Genomic DNA, 20,792 nt, shown 5'->3' with positions numbered 1-20,792 from the left:
ATAATGACTAGTCCAGGCTCTAATTCAATATACACATGACTTTTATTTAACTTATTTTGTAGCTTAGTTGGTCATAATAATAACTGATCCTAAAATAACACCTGCCAAAATGTAGAACATCATTCTCCTGCAATACAACAATAAAAAAAATATGCTTAGCCGGATTGTTACTATGGGTGAATCATGGATTTGTCACTACTGACGCAAATCAAAGCATAATTCAATTCAATGGAAATGTCCTTTTTCACTTTCATTCAACAAATTCTATGTTTACCCTGAATAACTTTAACCCATTTATAATCCACTAAAACACACCTGGTTAGATGATGAAGATATTAAATGTAAGGTGCAATGTAGAGAAATCATCCAAAGACTTATGCAGTAGGTTTTGGGATGCTGGTAAAGTGACAGAATACGAGAGTAATAACCCGGTGGAAATTAAGTTAAAAAGAAAGTCGTTTTTCAAATTAACATCTCACCATGTACTTTTCTATTTTTTTTTGCTTGAATTAATTTGCCACAGAAGCCTGAAGTTTGTACTTGGAAATACAGAACTGAAATTTTGTAGAGTATAAAAAATGCCATGCCTGAAGAAGGATTTGAACCCAGGACCTCCAGATAAAGGCCAAGATGCTACCACTCTGCCATAGAGATTCATCTGATTTTATGTGACCAATTTAATGATGTTTCCTTCAACTGTCCTTAACAACATACCCAGCAAAAGACAAAAGTTAACTAACGTGTCCTCAATTAATTCAAATAACCAATCTATTATAGAATTTTTTTTTTTTGTTTTTATGTTATTAACATTAGTAAACGATTCATTAAGTCAAACTCTACTTGAAATAAAATAGCCTGTAGGCCAATTTTTTTTAAATTTAATAAAATTAATTTCATTAATGCATAAGCTACTAAACCAATTTCATTACAGCAGTTTAAACAGTTGGCAACATGGCAACACACATGAAAAAAAATTAGTGTTATTAAATACAGAGTGTCAACAATACAGACATTTAAAGAAAATAGGAAATTGGTTTTGCTAATAGCAATACTTTCCTAATCTTATGTATTATAAAAATTGGAAAAGTATATAGTGAACAGGTCAGTTCAAAAAATGAAAAACAGAATTTTTGGATTAATGACACTTTTCTAAGCAAAATGGATTTATTTCAAATAATATACAAGAGGTGGCCGAGATATATTGCACATTAGTCATAACTGACAAATGAAAGGAGATAGTCAAATGAAACCAATATGGCATAAAACTATATTTTATTTGCTACAAAAACTTGCGTTTATTGTTGTACAGCAACATATTTTTCCCAAAGATGGGAATGTTGGGGGAGGGGGGTCTTTCCTTGATCCATGACCACAATGCATACTTCAGGTCATCATTCATGTTAAGATTAAGATCACTCTTCTTGCAAAAAGGCGTGAAAATTGCAGGGTACTAATCTGGTAAATATGGAGGGTGTGGAATAGGTCCAAATTTCAATTTCATAAGTCCCTCAGCAGTTCCACATAATTTCTGTGACCGAGCATTAATGCCCAGCAGAATTGTTGATTCCATGAATTGTCAATCATCCAGACCCAGCTTTCATTTTTAAACATGTTTGGAATCCAAAAATTCTGTGAAGAGAATTTTTTAGGGTCGTTTTGAATTTTTTTTTTTACTGTGGCAAACCATAATGACACAAATCTATACCCTGCAGTTTTTCTCAGTCATAATGATGTACCCAAGTTTTGTCTCCTGTCACATTATTGAAGAGGAATTCATTTCCCTCGAAATGATAACATTTCAGAAGTTGTTACCAACATTCCTTTCATCGTATTGTTATTTTCTGGGAGTTTGCACGACAATCACCACAAATAGATTTTACATATCATGTAATAATGTTCCTACTTGTTTATTTTTACAATACGCTATACTTGATGATGATGATGCACTTTGTGTGATGCAACAATCATTTTGAATCAAGCAATTCACTTCCTTTTGATGCTTTTCTCATCAGTCATAGTAACTGTGAGATTCATCCTCAATAATTACTTTACGAGGTTTGATGTACAAATTTTTATTCCACACCTACTCACAGAACATCAATCATCAGTTTCATTACCATAAATGGCATTGTTATGTAACTTCAATAGCTACAATAATTAGTGTTCATTTTTTCCGCTGTTAAAAATTCAATCACATGTTGCTTCAGATGCATTGAAATACAAGGCTTACTGAACTCTATAATAACAATGACCAACAGAAAATAAGAGAACCTGGATCAAGTTCTGGCACATTAGTAATACAGGAATGAAACTAAAAGATGAGAGTATCTGTCACTTAGTGCAACATTTTGTTCTCCCATTATGCCTCAGTGAGTATTACGTTTCAACCAACCCTTTTAAGAGTCACGCATTATTGTATCTAGTATTTTTGGACAGATGTGACTAAATGACAGTCAATTTTTAAAGATATTACACTACTCGTACCTCATTCATGATTTCAATGCTATTATGGAATCAGTTTCATATGAATCATCATTTCCTTTATCGTGAATATTGTTATCTATTCTATAAAAAGCAACACATTATTGTACAGCTAAGTTTATTAATATGTTACAAATATCTCTTCAATGAATCCAGGATAAACTAATTGCAACTATTAGATTGATTTGAAGACAATCAAGTGACAATTTAATCAAGACAAGATTAATCAGTGGCAATTTTCTGCTAGTTTTTAAAACAGAGAAACAATTTTACGTAATAAAAGAGTTGTAACAAAAAAATTTATAAATATTCAAATAAAAAATATCCTTCAAACAGTTATCAATAAGAGAAAAACAACTAGAAAAAACCCATCTCATTATGGCCAAACTGAAAAAAAGGAAATAAAGTGATAAAAAGTCAAATTATAAATAAAACTGGTTAATACCTTAACAATATTAAAAACATTGTCCATTTTATTTGCAAAGCCATATTTAGATTTATTAAAATTAACAGTTTCTGAAACGGATTGCAGAATTGGCGATGGCACTTGCTGATCTATCAACCATTCATCTGAACTACCATCGCTATTACCTTCATTATTATTATCATCATCACCACTGTTGTCAACATTGTCATTGGTGCTGCTACCTAAGAACAATAAATGAAAACAGAAACATTTTTAACTTTAAGCTTTTTTAATTGTACACTTTTAATAAAATGAAAATGTATAAATAAAAAATTGTTATTAACAATGTAAAATACAATTTTTAATCTATTACCGTATTTTTATTGCACAACTTTGGCACACTTAAAATGTATTCCAGGGTGTATTATTTTAATACTTAAGAGTTAAATTTTGCACTGTGTAACATAAAATTTTTAGTTTTTAAGGTTGTATACAATTTTTTTCTATGAACAGAAAAGACTATCTTATCTGAGCTAACTGAAGATGCAGTCAGCTCAGATACTGGAAGTATAAGGTAATAGAAAACCTTGATCTCATATATTGTCTCTCAATAAACAAGAGAACTACATTAAGTTTCCTCAACCCTCATTACTGAAATGCTACAAACCCTTGTTAACAGAGCAGAGAAAGGTTCAGTAAAAGAAATTGTAGTTCAGCTGCTGTTACTGCCGATAATATTTTGTCTTACCTATTTTGCTCAATAGACATTTAGAGTTAAATCGTAACATTATTCAAAAACCTTAGTCTTTCAGAGATGAATTCTGATATTTTTCCAACAAGATGGTGACATACTTTTAAATGATGAACTGCCTTGTAGCAAGATCAAACAGGACAGTAGAAATTTTGAAATGGCTACAGAGATCACTGGAAATTGTGTAAGGATATTTAAAGACATGAAAAAGACATTTTTCAAATCCAAGTTCTTTTTCCAAGCACACTTATGAATCATTTGCAAAGCTGCTATCTATGTGTAACTGAGGATTGGTCTTAAATTTCATTAGTCAAGTTGTCTTTCAATTACTTAAAAATTTCTGCTTATAAATATTTAAATATATGTAAGTTTAAAACTACACACACTACAAAGAAACAAAAAAGTTAATATACATGTATGTATTTTTATAATAGTGCTTTTGCTTCTTTTGGAATCAATGAAAATTTCACCACATAGCTATGTAAGTAAATATTTACAGCTAATAGAAGATATAAACTTCTTCGCAGTACATACTACAAACATAAATAACATTTTTCAAATCAATGAATTCACCTAAGCAGTAAAATACAAGAAAAACATTTTTACCTTACCGATTCATTCTTAATTTACACACATTTTCAGATGTACTTCCATCATAAGTTCTTTTATAAAAAAAAAAAACTAAAATTTTTAATTACATTCATCAAAATAATGTTTTTTTCTCCTCATGTGTACATTACAATCTGTTCAACTAGTGAACAATAAGCAACCGCCCTATTATTCCAATGAGATGAGGATGATATGTATGACATGTAAATGAGATGTAGTCTTGTACAGACTCAGACCGACCATTCCTGAGATGTGTGATTAATTGAACCCCTACCACCACGGTACACCGGTATCCACCATCTAGTATTCAAATCCATATCACAGCAACTAATTTTTACAAGAATTTAAAATTCATCTTCGTCTTCAAAAATCAACTGTTAAACAAATGTTTGCAATGAGTTAAACATTAGACCAGCCCAGTGGGCACATCAAAATAAACATTTTAAAAAGTCATGTTACAATGATGTATCAGTAAGATTAATGTCATACTGTAATTATATTAATAAATGTTAATAAAATCCATTAAATTACATACTAATCTTACTACCATTTCATTTTAAAACTATAACTGACAAGTATACAAGGATTGTTTTACTTAAATGTCCACATAACTTTTAAGAACAAAATGAAAACAAGAAAAAGAAACTAAAGATGGACGTGTAAAATAAATATAAGGAAAAATTTATCTTACTAATTGATAAGGATGGATTGTATCTTCAATTTTAATGCATATTATATTTAACAGCAAGTTAATTAGAATTAACTACCAGATACAGTCAAAAGTATACCACTAACAACATGTTTTTTGTTATAATTATCATTTTTATTAAATTGCTACATATTCAGGTAGCATACAATACATATTATATTTTAAAAATTGCTGTATTAATTATACTTTGCTAACTGTTACATAACTTTCTTTTTTGGTCCATGGCTCACGTACGAATGATGATACTTCATTTATACGCGTTTGACATTATTTAAATAGTTCTACCAACTTAATTAGACTACTATTATTGAGTTTGTAAACTTAATAATTTGTATTTAATTCAGTACCTATAAATATAATATTCCTTTTTTATTACATGTATTTTTACATTAACTTACAATGACTTTCAGTATTAGTGCTTTAACTTTAATTCTTAACATGTTCTGACACATTTGAAAACTTACTTCTGTCAATTTTAGTTATTATAGAGAGCTCTGATAAACACATTAAAACTAATATACAACATATGAAAATTGTAAAGTTAGTAGTATAAAAACAAGAAAGTTTTTATATTAATTAAACTAAAAAGTAATTTTCTTCGATAAATGGAATTTGGAAATTACAAATCATATTGAGTGCATATTTCACAAAATTTAATCATTCCACTATCAGCCATGGTAAAGAGAAAAATTGATATTAAATAGGCCAATTCTGTAAATATTTTGAATTTTAATAGAATGATGTTTTTAACTGTGAGGGTACTTTATAGTTATTTACCCTGGATGGGAATATTTCTTGAGATTTATTTGCTTAAACTAATCTTATTTCTTTTTATAGTCTGGTGGTTAAATAATTCCTACTATACATACTGTTAATATATTCAACACAGTGTGCACCAATGTATAACGTTTTTTTGTTTGATTTTATACATTACTTGATAAAGAGAGCACGCTTCCTTATAAAGGCAAGATAAAAATTTAAATATAAGAAACTTTAAATACTTTGAAAGGATTCTACAGTAAATCATTGCTTAATTCAGAACTACCACTGCACTATTAAAAGATTAGAAATGAGGAATAAACTCAAATTAAAGAGAAGAAATCCTGTACACAAACTTTATGAAAGTGCCAATCATAAACTAAAATGCCTATACGTCAATGATCTCATCCAAGTTGAGGTGTAGAAAGATCTCATTTAATGGAAGGCTCAGTTAAAGAGAGTTTGTAACGTACATGAAATATCTATTTATTATAAACATTATAAATATTAAAACACTTTTAACTTACTGTATTTTGATATATTTACATTTTTATAATTTATCTTAAGGCATTAAGAACAAGAAAAGATCAGAATGTTTTCATCAATATATTTGAATTTTATTATAATAATGACAATAATTTACTGTTTAACAAACTTACTTAACACTTGTATATCAGGTTTAATATTAACTCTTCTATTCTTAAGTGGAGAAAGAAATTTAGCGATTAAATCTAGATCTTCAAAATTTTCACCAGGTACAGTTTTTGTCAATACAACATTGAAATGGCCCATATCTGCATTGTAATGTACTGTCGGCTCATCGGTGTCTTCAACATGACCTGGTAAATGCAGTCTAAAACGTAAAAAAATAGTACAGTTTAATAAAAGTGTAATAACTACAGTTTAGCTTCGCTTGATTTAATTTTCATTGGTATATACCAATTACAGATAAAGCCAACCAGTAGTCAAAATTTTAACAAATTCTATGTTAATTATAAAATGCATTAAGGAAGAGAAAATATTGGAATGTTTTTCAACAATAAAGAAGCAGAGCCATACAAAAGAAAATACAGCGTAATAGTGGACCAATGTTAAGATATCTATAAACTTTCATTTTCGATTAGGATTTAGGTAAACTGTTATACTCCAGTTTGATATTTTAATATCCGATATAATTCCAGAGATAAACAAAGTGTACTTTTGCACCCTTATGATTATCATGTAGACCCCTCCATAAAAACAATATAACATATGGTATATAACCACACATCTGAGTTCAGAAGGATGGTCCATATTAACACAGACCACACACTCATGCATAGTATTATTTTCTTAACTTTTAAAAAGTTAATTATATTTTTTATCCTTCACAAGTAATTAATAAATAAGTATAGACAAAATTTAAATAAAAAAATTTACTATACAAATCTGTAGTATTACAAACTTATTTAAACCAATGAGTGGCAAGCATGATTTGAAAAGCAATATACGAGGGCTATTCATAAAGTAAGGAACGCTTTGGAATTTTAAAAAGCCAAGTAAAAGAAAAACCTTTTATTATATACATGTGAAAGAGGGACTAAAATACTACTTTTCAACATAATCACCATACAAATTCTGGCACTTATCATAGCGGTGGACAAGCTTTGAAATTCCTGTCATAGAATTCTGCCGCCTGTGATCTCAACCACTCAGTGACGCACCCATCTTGAACAAAATTTGTGGTAGCCTAGCTTCTGTGAAACAATTTCGAACAATAAAGTCCGTGAAACTTGTGGGAAACATAGAGAAAGCTCAGTTATTGTGAAACGGCGGTTTTCACGAATCTTTTCGTCAACATTGGAGACCAGATCGTCAGTCACAATGCTCGGACGTCCACTCTTCTCTTTATCGTGAACGTTTGTTCGGCCATTTTTAAACTGAATGCACCACTTCCTGACAGAACTTTCACTCATTACGTTGTTCCCGTACACTTCACACAGTTCCCGATGAATTTCTATTGGTTTTAAGTTTTTTGCCGACAAAAAACGAATCACAGACCGCACCTCACAACTGGCGGGATTTTCGATTGCAGCACCCATTTAAAATTTGTATATAAAAAACGGGCAGGCCTGGCGGCGTCAGGTGGAAACGTTCCTTACTTTCTGAATAGCCCTCGTATATAAGCCATGCTGTGCAGGAATATTGGAAATTGAATCAACCAAACTAATTTATGGATCATGTGATACTGTATCTGAAAATTTGCAACAATTTTACTACAAAACAATATTTATACATTTTAACTATTATATTTATAAAAATTAATTTTTTTTTGTCATTTTCCTATAAGTATCAAACTCCTGTTTGGGTGTCCAATGAATCTCTGCCAAAAAAACAAAAGAAAATGGCAAACTGATATTATTCACAACAACATTATAAATTCTTAAGAAAGTGGTATTACTTTATATGAACTTAATGGATAACAAGTAATACCACTTTTTTATGCACTTTTTTTTTACATGGAAGCTATTTTCAGTAATAAATATTCATTAATTGACATGATTTACATGTTTTTAATATTTCTATTCACACAAAAAGAATCAGCCATTTTTATTCTCCAAAGCAAGCCAACTTATGTATGTTGGCTTTATATAAAATAAATTACATTTCACATATATTTGGTCAGATGGTGCAGGGTACAATCATAAGTTTTAATCTTTTCTCATCAAGAAAAATTGAAACCTCCTTTTTTCCATGTATAGTCAGATAGTGTAAGCTATCAGAGTTTAAGTAAATACTAGGCTATATCAAGAGGTTGCAATGAATAAACCTTTTAATAAAATATACATTTAAATATAATACAATATGAATTAAAAAATTATTAAATATACATTAAATTCATAGCGTTCAACTTAAAAGAGGCCCCACCACTTAGTTTAGTCTATAAATAATAGTTTATTGGCCAACACGTATGTAATAATTTACAGAAGGTGTAGAAAATGATGTCCATCCACGTCTATGAACATGTTTAATCATGTTCTTGGCAACTCTTGTTAGCTGTACCGTCTATTTCCTGCATGGCATTGGTAACATTTGTCTTCAATAACTGCAGGATGTGTGGATTGCCATATAAACAATTTTTTTTAAGCAACCCCATAGAAAGAAGTTTGGTTTAGAAAAATTAAACTATTTTTGGATCTTGGTGGTCACAATCCTTGAGAAATGATTCCTCCACTTAAAAAAATCTTGTAAAATCTCAACAGTAGAGCAAACTGTATGGCAAGTAGCACTGTTCTATTGGAATTAGCATTCACGTTCATCTTCTTGAAACTGCACACTTACTACATCATACACCTACTAGGCAAATGCCTATTTTTGGGAGAGTAGGGGAGATTCAAAGAAAATGTGCAGGTTTTTAGTACTCCAGATCCAGTAGTTCTGACTATTAACATACCCACCATGGTGAAACCATGCCTCATCTGTGAAAAACCTTTGTTCTAAAATGTCAATGTTGCCTCTAATGAAGTTCTTGAACCAGTGGCAGTAGTGAACCCTTTTAACATAATCAGCATTGGTTAGTTCATGTAAAACCTGCATTCAATACGGATAACATATCAGCATTCTCCTAACTGTAGTGGGGAGTAAGCATAGTGAAATGTTCTTTTCTCAGCTTAGTCTCCGCAAAGATTTATGAGGAGATCTTGTACCTGCTACTTTAATATCCTGTATGACCTGCATCAATAACAAGACCCATGTTGGGCACATTTCTGGTCTAACACTGAACATGTTTCACAAACTTTTTTAACTTCTGAATGACATTTTTCACTAGCGCTTGCTTTTCAAATTTCTCCTTGAACTTTCACCGACACACAACATGAAATTTTGTCTCTAAATAAGTTACCACCACAATACACAATCTTCAACATTTAAACATATTTTAACAAACGATTACATAACCTTGTTCAAAAGCCAATGCTTGACACAGACTGGCAATATTCAAATGCACAGGTAATAAACAGTTCTCTCCGCTTCAACTCCAGCTCCAGTCATCCAACATTTTCAATACTATTTTATCCATCTCACAACACCATATGCATTCTAACAAAAATATGGATTTAGTTTAACTAGTGAGTGATGTGGCCTCTTTTAAGTTGAACAACCAGTACAAAATGTTATTATAATTAATATTAAATTAAAATATATAATAATAATAACAATAATAAAGGTCATATTATATTTTTGTGAATTATTTATTATTAATATGAAGGGTAAACATAGTAAAATTACAGATGAATTACAATTGACTGGTCTATGATAAGGTAATAACCAATTAAATGGGAAAAATATACATATGATATTTATTATTAGTAAATAATAACTAATAAAAATTAATAAATAACACGCCGGAAAATCGACAATTGGAATCTAAAGGTAAAATGGTCTACTTGTTTTATTATTTATTTTATGTCATCATATACATCAAAATGAAAGTGATGAAAAATATTATAACGAAAATAACTGGTATCACAACTACAATTAAGGTTTCATAGAAAAAGAATTAGTGAATCTCCTAATGACAAAAAATAATTATTTCCTTAAAATTCACTGACACTTTTACAATGAAACTGTTTTTTTTTTTTGTGGGTTGTGATAGGAATTTTTAAAATAAAAATCTAGTTTGTATAAACTGTCATAAAAAGTAAAAATAACACTTCTCAGAAGTAAAAATTTAAAGTTGAAAAAAGACTTTCTTTTATTTTTAATTAAACTCAGTTTTATTTATTTACTGGGTTTTTTATTTGTTTATTTCACATTTTTATGTAAAAAAAAAGTTATACTTTTAGATAAAATATGGGGAGCCCAATAAAAATTATCAGACAAGTAATGAAAAAGCAAGAGATTCTGAACTTCAATAAAAATGCAAAAACAAGGCTGCCAATTATTTCTGGAATGCTGGAATACCTTTTCCTTCCTTCTTTTAACTTATTAAACCAATTAACCTAAGTTTACCAATTTTTTTTTTAAATTATAATATGAAAATACTTTAAATAGCAAAATAACATCAAGTTTTAATCATTATTTACAACAATCCGTACTAAGCAATGATGACAAAAAAATGTTTAAATATCTTCAAACAATTTTGTTGGTTAACTTAATTTTTATCCTACATATTATCCAGTTACGTAATCAAAATAAAAGATAAAAAGGACTATCCTAAGTTCATTTCTAATTTCATTAGAAAGTAAAACCTGAAATATGGAAATAAGTCCAGCTAGAAAAGAATAAGGCTTGAACATTAAAAAACCACATGTCCGTCAAACTGAGAAGCTATAAAGTATAGGTAAAAGATTTCTTCCTTTCATTGAAGTTGGTAAAAAATCAGTAATTTTTAATTGCCCAACTATATACTTTTTCGTTTAACCTCCGGGTCCACTGTTAGGTATTGCTTCAGAGGATGATGAATGATTTGTAGCATGTGTGAAAATGCCATGCCCGGGATTCGAATCCGTGACCTCTGGATGAAAGGCCGAGACACTACTACTCATGCTACGGAGGCCGGCAATTATATACTTATAGAATCTTAAAAATACTCACACGACATTACGCTAATATTAGAATAGAAAAACAATTTTCAAATAACAATTGTTTTCTCCAACAAGGTATGGAAAAAATATAGTACCTGTAATAATTTCGGAGAAGTCCGAAGTTCAAGCATTTAATGTAAAAGTACTGCAGCTGTAAACTGTCTAGGCTATCAAGGATGTAAGGAAATTATTATAACCTGCTAATCAACTAATAAAAGAGATACAAACTTCATATAAGAACACGGTATAAACTTAAACCAAAGGTAAAATACAAACCTTAGATAATAGGGTGACGAATAAAATCTAAAATCATCCTTGTCTACATAAATTTCTGCGTTGGAGATGTTAGAATACGGAGCATGAATTGAAATAAAAAGTTTATCGTCAGTCTGAGTCAACTCAAAGAAAGGTGTTAGCATTTTTCCAGCAAATAATTACTGAACACAAACAACTTAAAAACAAGCTGAGTGAAATGTAAAATACATTTGCAACATAAAATAGAAAAACAAATTTTAGCACTTCCCGAACCACCAACACAGACGTAAACAAATCATACCATGCTGTATACAAAATTAAACAGACGAATTCCAATGCCATCTAGAAATAGCAGTGGCGGTAGATTATATCAACTAACTAAAAAAAATTTTACAATTGTTATACACACTTCATCTTTTTAACTAAATATAAAAATGTTTTTATATACATTATATTTTTTTACATTTTCTAGTATGTGTATATACACATACATAACACTTTATATATATATGCTTCAAAATAAAATATACAAAATACAGTTTTGTGAGATTTGTTTTCATCGATTCTATTCTTCAGTGCAGGATAATATGTATCTTTGAATTTATTCATGGTATGCAATCATTTCTAATACTTTATAGCAAGAACTTGCTTTTATTAAAAAAAAAATTGTTTGATGTATTGAAAACACTAAGCATAACCGCAGTTTTTTAAGGTATAACTAGTTATTAATTATGAATTCTAGATCGTGGATACCGGTGTTCTTTGGTGGTTGGGTTTCAATTAACCACACATCTCAGGAATGGTCGAACTGAGAATGTACAAGAGTACACTTCATTTACACTCATTACATATTATCCTGATTCATCCTCTGAAGAATTATCTTAACGGTAGTTACCGGAGGCTAAACAGGAAAAGAGAGAATTATTTATTATGTTCATGCACCCAGAAAGGCGTCGACTAGTGGATTATCTTCAATTATAACGAGAGCTGAAAGTTTGCGCCTAGCCAATTGCTGCGTCTAGTCATGCAAAACACACACGTCGCATGCTCGTATTCATTTCTTTTATTTCCAATGTTTTATACGCGATATAAATTTATTAACTCCACGCATTAATTTATATGTATTTTATTTTTTGCCCTGGTTTTATTCCACTTATTTTACTCTAACTATAAATAAATGTAAATGACATAAAAATATTTATTTTGATTACCGTAATGGAGAAACTGTTACTCAAAAGGTGTTGCTAAATTTCATCGCCAAAATTGTCTTCGCTTGTAGATGAATGAATAATCATGTCTTCATTATTATTTTCCCGTAAATTGATAATAAATTCTTCTTCAACATCAATTAAATGTTCTCTCTCCAATTATCTTGCAGTTTTTTACATTCTCACATATCGGTGACCAGTATTTCTCAAATTCTTTCTTCATTTAGCGTGATCGCGGCATTTTAATTGAACGTGACGTTACTTTGAAACACATATCCTTTTACGTTTGCCCATATCATTTCTATTGGATTTCCGGGTTGTATGATGGCAGGCGAATAGCTGTGTGACGGTGAGCTTCCAAGAGGCGGTCCAAAATATACGTACGTCTTATGCCTTTATTTGTGCAGCTTAACAAGTTTGTAAAGTTCCGATATAAGTATTTTAGGATGAACCGTATTTGCTTCTCCTGTTACCAAGATACCATTTTTGATTTTGGGATAGGTGCCTTATTGTATTGATAATTATGGTACGCAGCATTATCCGGCACTACAACCGATCGCGGGGCAAGATTTAGACAGTTTGCTTTCCACCCATTTCATTAAATTTTCGGAGTTCATGTTATCATGTAATTCCCATTTGACGCGCTAGTTTTCCATATCAGCAGAGCGTTGTTTATGAATCCCACCTCGCCGCCACTGCACAAGATTATCGCTCGGTTTTCTTTTTGATACAGGACGATGTCATGACCTGATCAAAAATGTCCAACCACGTTTTGGTTGAGATATGAGAAGATAAAATGTATGTTTAATCTACATAAATAATGGGACGTGTTTATTTTCTGTTTTTTTTTCTTCTCTATAACGTATATTGATATGTTACATAACATATTTAAGAAAACAAAAATAAAAAAATAAGGTATTAAAAAAATTTAATAACGTATTCTTTGTTCTAGTATTATACAATTTTGTATGAGAATTTCTGTTATTTTTTGTTTTTCTCCGTCGAAATCCTGAGGATTTCAACATTTTTCTGACACTCCATACACCACCCTGAAAACTAATAGCCGCTTTCAGTTTTTTCACATGCGTTTAGCTGTAGGAAGCACTTTTCCTTGTAAATATAAATTGTAAACGATTCGGCTGACTAAATATTTATCAAAATCTCGTCTAAATTACCAATTCTCTTTTCCCATTTACATTTTTTGGGGATTTGAAACAAGCATTCACCCTCAGACATCCTATTCTTTTCTTTTCTAACAGTTTTAACAGTCCCGGCCGAAATCCCTCATGTAGCAGTAGTTCTCTTTACATCTTTTACAGCAATAATAAATGGTATGCTTGGATCCGCCTGTTCTTGGAACTGTCAGCCCTTCTTTACATAAACTGATTAAGGTTCCATATAATTTACAGAGTTTGACCATGGAGAGTTTTCCCTCTCTTAAGTTTCAACGCAAAATCCTCCACTGTTATTCGTAGAACAATTATGAACAACAATTTTAAAAATATGAAAGAAAATAAATATTCACTAAAATTAAATACAATTATAAAAATATTATACGCAGGATAATGCACTCAACATATGAAAAATCAAAAAACAGACTAGTATAAACAAATTAACTTTACGCGATACGCACTACTCCGTGATTAAACTATAACAAGATTCTTAATGTGTTTGCATTTTACATACAAATCTGGCATATTAGTAATCGGATGATGTCATCTATGTAGTAAAACAAACCTCACTCGCCAACCTCAAGTCGCGGCCTTTCATTCAGAGGTTCCTATCAGGCATGGCAATATTCATACGCTACAAATTATCATCATTTTCATATTCCCACGTACAAGCTTCTGTGACGAATTGATCATCAATTCAAAAAGGCTTTTCCTCAGATGTTTTCATCTGATGCCGACGTCTGTTCTAATAGCTCATGAAATCTACGACTGAGGCTCAAAGCGGCAACGGCCCCGCGCATTCCCATCTGACATGACTATACTCCCGTATTCAATCGCCAGTAGTTTTCGGCGTCGTATTTCCTCGAAATACAAGGTTTGCAATTCGTTTAAGATGATTTCGATAACGATTTTTAATTTTTCAGTGTAATAAATAAAATTAATTTTTTTACACTTGCATTAATAAGTCACTTTTTTTAAATAAGTTGGTTATTGTTAAATAGCTTCATAACGACACTGTCAAGTATGTTCTTTAGTACTTTTTAGGTGCTAATCTGTGAAATACAACATGGATGGGTGAAAATTTAATAAATTTGATGCGAATTCACACTCATTCTGCCAGTCAACAACAGGTCTGAAGAAGCACATTCTTATGGATTGCTACATGCACGTTTTATTCATAATATAATTTTTTCCGGTCCACCACAGTTAATTTTGATTACATTGTAAAATTAATGCAAGTAAATCATACAAAATAATAATCAATGTTTTTATTTAACAACCAATTAAGAAATACAATGACTAACATACATAATTAAATTAAATATAATTCCAATTAATGATATGTAATTTATCCCCAAAACTTACAATAAGTGATGTACAAAGGTAATTCTCATATAGAAATAAAATATTACAATTATGATTAATGAGATTTTTATAGCTGTAACTTTCCACTGACAATTGTTTGGAGTTGTGGATCAATTTTACTAGTGAAAATTATCAGAAGCGATTTCAAATGCTCATCAGTTAATTTTGAACTGTAAATATTTTTTGTATATTTCATTTTGGAAAATGTTTTTTCACACAGATGAATAGTGCCGAAAGCGGTAAAAAGGCCACGAGCAAATTTAAGCAACTGATCAACCGTGTGAGTGGAAGACTCTTATAAAATTTCAATAATGTTGGCTTTAAATATTTTTCTTTAAAAATATCGCTACACTGCAAATCAATCATTTCCATTTGAAGTTCTGGGGCAAGGATTTTTAATCAGCATTAAAAAGGATTTTGAAAAATCTTGAAATTGTTTGCAATTACATCAAAATCTGAAAATGAGACTCAAAATTTATTTTTAAAGCACCTAAAGCTTCAATTGCAAAATCTACTGGAAATTGAGCCTCAGTTTGCTGACTGAATGTTTGGCATGTATTAAAGTGCATGAAACATTTTTTGTTCAATTGAGATTGAAAAAAAACAATTTTTTGTCGAAAGGACTTAAAGTGAGTGTATAAATCCGGCAGAAACTGGTTTTCTCCTTGTAATTTTAAATTGAGTTGAATTTATTCATATTTTTAAAAGTTAAATCTGCATAAAATGATAAGTTCTATAACCAGTCAATGTTTCGTATCTCAACAAGAGGACAATTCCTTTCATTCAAGAAAATTTTGCTTGGAGCTCAAAAAATCGCGTTAGAACTTTTCCGCAGCTAAGCCAACGTACTGCAGTATTGTATGGTAGGTCATTTTCTCCAATCTCTTGAATAAATTCTCGCAATTGACAATGATTGAGCGTATATGATCTGATATAATTAACAGCTGACATGACTGGCTTTAATAATTCTGACATATCCAGGCGTTTTCCGGACTGTTGATGAATGATGCAATGTATGATTAATGGTTTTGAACCGCTGTCATTTTCTATTGCCTTTGATACGAGAGCAACGACACCTTTATTTTTTCCACTATCAGTAGTGGAAAAAATAAAGGATCTTCAATGGAGTATTTCCATTGAAGATTGTTTTTCTGAACATTTTCAACTCCTTTAAAAATATCTTCTCTAGTGGTCATGTCGTGAATGCTATGAACATCCAGAGCTCTTCATACACTTCATAATTTTTATCTATCCCTCGAATAAAAAGTAACACCTGAGCAGTATCTGAAACATCTGTTGACTCATCCAGGGCCAGAGAGAACCACTCTAAGTGTCAATTTTTGTCAGACAATTGAGTCAATATGTTTTCTGCAATATCATCTACTCTTTGAGCCATGGTGTTTGCTGACAAACTGATGTTTTAAAATAAATTAGTTTTTTCTGGACACATTTCTTCCGCTGCTGCAATCATGCAATCCTTAATTAACTCGCCATTAATAAACGGTTTCCCATGTTTTGCTATTGAATCAGCCATGTGGAAACTAACACGAGTTGTTGCTTCTGGTTCAACATTTACTTTCTTAAACAATTGCTGAGATTTCAACTCATGTTTCAAAGACTCATATTTTTCTAACCATAAATTTACAGGAAACCTACGTTCCTGTAAATTTAGAGTAATTCTGAGAATGTTTAGTCTCTTAATGGCATTTTATATTGTATTCTTTAAGAACTGATATTGTTTCATTGCAAATTATACATGTTGCCTTATTATTTGACTCGATCATAAAATATTGATATACCCATTGCTCTTTAAATGTTCTGCACTCACTATCTATCTTTCGTTTCTTTTCTATATTTATACAAATCCACACAAAACAGACATAACTTCAAATCAAAATAATGCCAGTTAATACTGTTAAGACCAAAGGTTCTGAGTAAACAAAATTCATTGGATTTATCTTTAAGACACTTAATTAAATTAAACACACTGTATTTTCACTAAGAAACTATAGTCACACTACACTTGACTTTCAGATCGCTGTACTACTGTAGTTTTGCCACGTCCTGCACTTAACTTCTCTACTCTATGCAAGATGTCACTGCTGTACATTTAGCATGGTCATAAGTAGTCATAACAATATGTAACACACAGCACGCATATCGAGTATCTCTGCCGCAATTAAATATCATTGACACTTGCCCCTAAGTACCAACCAAAATTGCAAATGGAGCCCACCCTTGCGCTCTGCGGCATAGATATCTCACTCACTAACTAGTCCCAAAACAAAAATTTGTGTGTAATTCAAAATCACATTATGTTGGTATGATGAACTGTCTAGGTCTTGGCCCTTGGGATGTAGTGGAGGAGTCAGTGTAGCCCTTAGGCTAAAAAGCTTGGAGACCCCTGATTTAGGCGACAATGATGAAGTAATTGAGTGTTGAAATTTTATAACAGTGCATTCATTGAATTACCCTGTACCTGAAAACAAAGAGGTAGTCCTACATAAAAAAAAAACAGGAGGCCTAAACAGCCTAGTGTTAATATAACTAATCTGACATCATTGTAAAGCTAGAAAACAAACCCATTCTTCCAATTTTAATACAACTATGTCTTAAGGCAAGAGTAGCTTATTATATTCTTAAAATTAGTATAAAGTTATTATCACTTCACATGAGACTCAAAACTATTTGTCTAACAGGTACTTTCCTGAGAGAAGTAAAATCCGGTGTACCGTGTCATTTTTAACTGAGGTGCTCTAATTTTTAAGCTATTTTCTTAAAAAACCTCTTTATTCCACTAATTTCATAATAATATTCTCATTTCACTAATAAATTGCATTGCAAAACATGTTTCGAGCATAAGTAACTTCTATTCACATATGTTTATGAAATGTAGTAAAATTAATTGAATTTTCTATAAAAGAATTTTCCAAAACTGGTGATCCATCTCAAGAAAGTGGTACTAGAGAAGTCAAGATGAAGAAATAAAATAAAATTAAAAAAAAAAAACAATTTGTTAATGTTATTCAATTCAGTTTCAGAAATTACATATCAATTATAAGACTATAACAAAACAAATTTAATTAAACTGGCATCGCAGAAATGGTATTAGAAAGTATTCATAATTTTTCACTTAAATTTATAACTTCTTTTATATTAACAAATAAAATAATGCAATAAAACATGAGGACGTGTTTATGTCAGAAAGACATGTTTACATAGGCTTCAACTTATTAAGTTTATTTTGTTAAATAAAATGAAACACAGCTGTTGCTTTCTAAACCTGGCTAAGTTCATAATCTCACTTTTTAAATACTTATGATTTTTTTTTTGTTTCAGTTACATGTATTATGCAGAACCACGATCACGAAAAGCATAATCCCTTAAGCAATTATTTTAATGACAATCCTTTAAGAGATTGTTAGTAAAATAATTCACTGGCCTTTTGATTAACTGAATTGTGTACAGATATTACGATAAAAAAAAAACAAACTAACATATTCACTTGTTCTGATAGCTAAAAATAAAATAGCTTAACAAAGTAATGTGATTAATAATGTAAATGAATGTGGAAGTAAATTGTAGGATGAAATAAATGGTCATATTTGGTGTACAATTTCCTATAATTAGTCAGTTGTATACAACATATATTGCTGCACATACAAGTTATAGTTTATATGAAAGGAAAAATAAGTAAATCTTTTATTCTGACTTATATAGATCATGTCAGGAATGAAAATCTAATAATTCCTGATTCCATACTGCTACAAGTATAAAATACCGAAGTATTGGCATGCATGGATTAAGGGAAACTCTAGTAAAGATTTGATCAGAGAAGCATTACAAAATATACAGTTAATATAAAATAAAAAATGGATGTGATTATAGTTCATACTAATTATTTAAAATACAAGTATAAACATATGAAATAGTGTTAAGGTAAATAAATGAAGATATTAAACATAAGAAAGTACTAAAGTTAAAAATGTAATGAACATAACATTTTTAAATACACCAACTGTCTGATATTTTAAGATTACTTCCATCCAGATTCCTGATAGTACACTTTTTAAATTTTCATCATATCTAAACTTATAGAGGTTCATCTAACACAACTTACAAGTAGATAAATCTAATATCTCAGCAAAGGTAAGAAGAACACAAATCCTAAAAAAACTATAAGAAAAACGCTTTTGAATAAAACCAGGAAAAAATAAAAATAACTTTAAATAACATGACGAAACTAAACTACATGAAAAGAAAACAAGAAACTTAAAACATCAGGAAAATTATATCAAGAGGTATTTATAAATTAAACAAAAGAAATAAAAAAGGTATGACATAGCATTGTGGGAGGAGATTGTCAAGTGTGACAAGGTGGAGGGCCTCTACTGAAAATTGTTCTTTGCTTTTGAATATTTATTATTTAAAATCTGTCTAAAAGTAACAAATGGGATTCAATACTAATTGTTAATTACTATATAATATTGTTTATACTAAAAAGAAAAACTATTAGTTAAATAAAATTGTCAAAATCATTGACTTTTTATTATTTATACTATAATTGGTACAGTAAGTGAATTGGGTCATTTTAAAAACATAATGAGCAATACATTCATGTGTTAATTTAATTTTTGAACGTACCAACCAACTTTAAAAATAAAAGAATTTTTACTGGGAATACGCATGCACATTCAAAATAATAATAGATGACCATTTTGCTCTATATACAAGGGTTATTTTTTTCAAGGTCCGATCGGTCGCGAAATAAAAACCCGCGCAAAAATTGGATGAACCTTTGCGCATATGTGTTGCGCAACATCTCTAGTATGGCCTTCAATCACACCGCGTCACTTCGTTTAGTTCTGAACACGCAGCTAGCACGTAAACATGTATACAACAATAGCATCTCCCGTCAAGTGTGAAGTGCGTGCGGTAATTCGATTTCTTCAGGCTGAGGGGTTTAATGCAGCTGAAATTCATAGACGAATAAGTAATGTGTACGGTGAAACTTCAATGAGTGACAGCAAAGTGCGACAATAGTGCAGGAACTTTAAAGCAGGATGTATAGATAGATGTTCATGATGCAGGCGGTCAGGGAAGGAAGCAAGTGTCAACCGATGATCTCATTAAGCGACTGGATGAGGCGATTCGAGAAAATCGTCAGTTCACAATCTCTGTATTGAGTGATTTGTTTCCTGAAATTTCAAGGTCAGCTCTCTACACCATTGTGAGTGAGAGACTTCAGTACTGCAAACTGTGTGCGAGATGGGTTCCGAAGATGCTATCCGACCATCACAAAACAATGAGAATTTACACCTCCCTAACGTTTCTCCAGCGCTACCACAATGAAGGAGAAGATTTTTTGAACAAAATTTGTGACAGGGGACGAGACATGGGTCCATTTCGAAACTGAAGAAACAAAAGAACAATCCAAACAGTGGATGCAATCTCATTCTCCCAGTAAACCAAACAAGTTCAAGCGAACCTTCTCCAACAGAAATTGTATGGCT

At 30.8% G+C, this 20,792-nt stretch overlaps 1 protein-coding gene across 2 annotated transcripts in view; it reads right to left on the bottom strand.

The window, feature by feature from the left end:
• LOC142329116 (protein SHQ1 homolog) overlaps positions 1-11,856 on the bottom strand; it is a 31,203-nt gene extending 19,347 nt beyond the window's left edge. For both annotated transcript variants that reach the window (XM_075373451.1, XM_075373453.1), the window contains exons 1-3: positions 11,556-11,856; positions 6,375-6,568; positions 2,927-3,129 (exon numbers count right to left, since the gene is read on the bottom strand). In XM_075373451.1, the coding sequence (XP_075229566.1) occupies positions 2,927-3,129; positions 6,375-6,568; positions 11,556-11,698 (540 nt within the window). In that variant the 5' untranslated portion in view covers positions 11,699-11,856. The remainder of the gene's footprint in view (positions 1-2,926; positions 3,130-6,374; positions 6,569-11,555) is intronic.
• Between the last annotated feature and the right edge of the window lie 8,936 nt (positions 11,857-20,792).

Source organism: Lycorma delicatula, chromosome 8 (assembly GCF_047948215.1).
Source record: "Lycorma delicatula isolate Av1 chromosome 8, ASM4794821v1, whole genome shotgun sequence".
NCBI classification, from domain to species: domain Eukaryota; kingdom Metazoa; phylum Arthropoda; class Insecta; order Hemiptera; family Fulgoridae; genus Lycorma; species Lycorma delicatula.
This window is presented reverse-complemented; position numbering and strand designations above follow the sequence as displayed.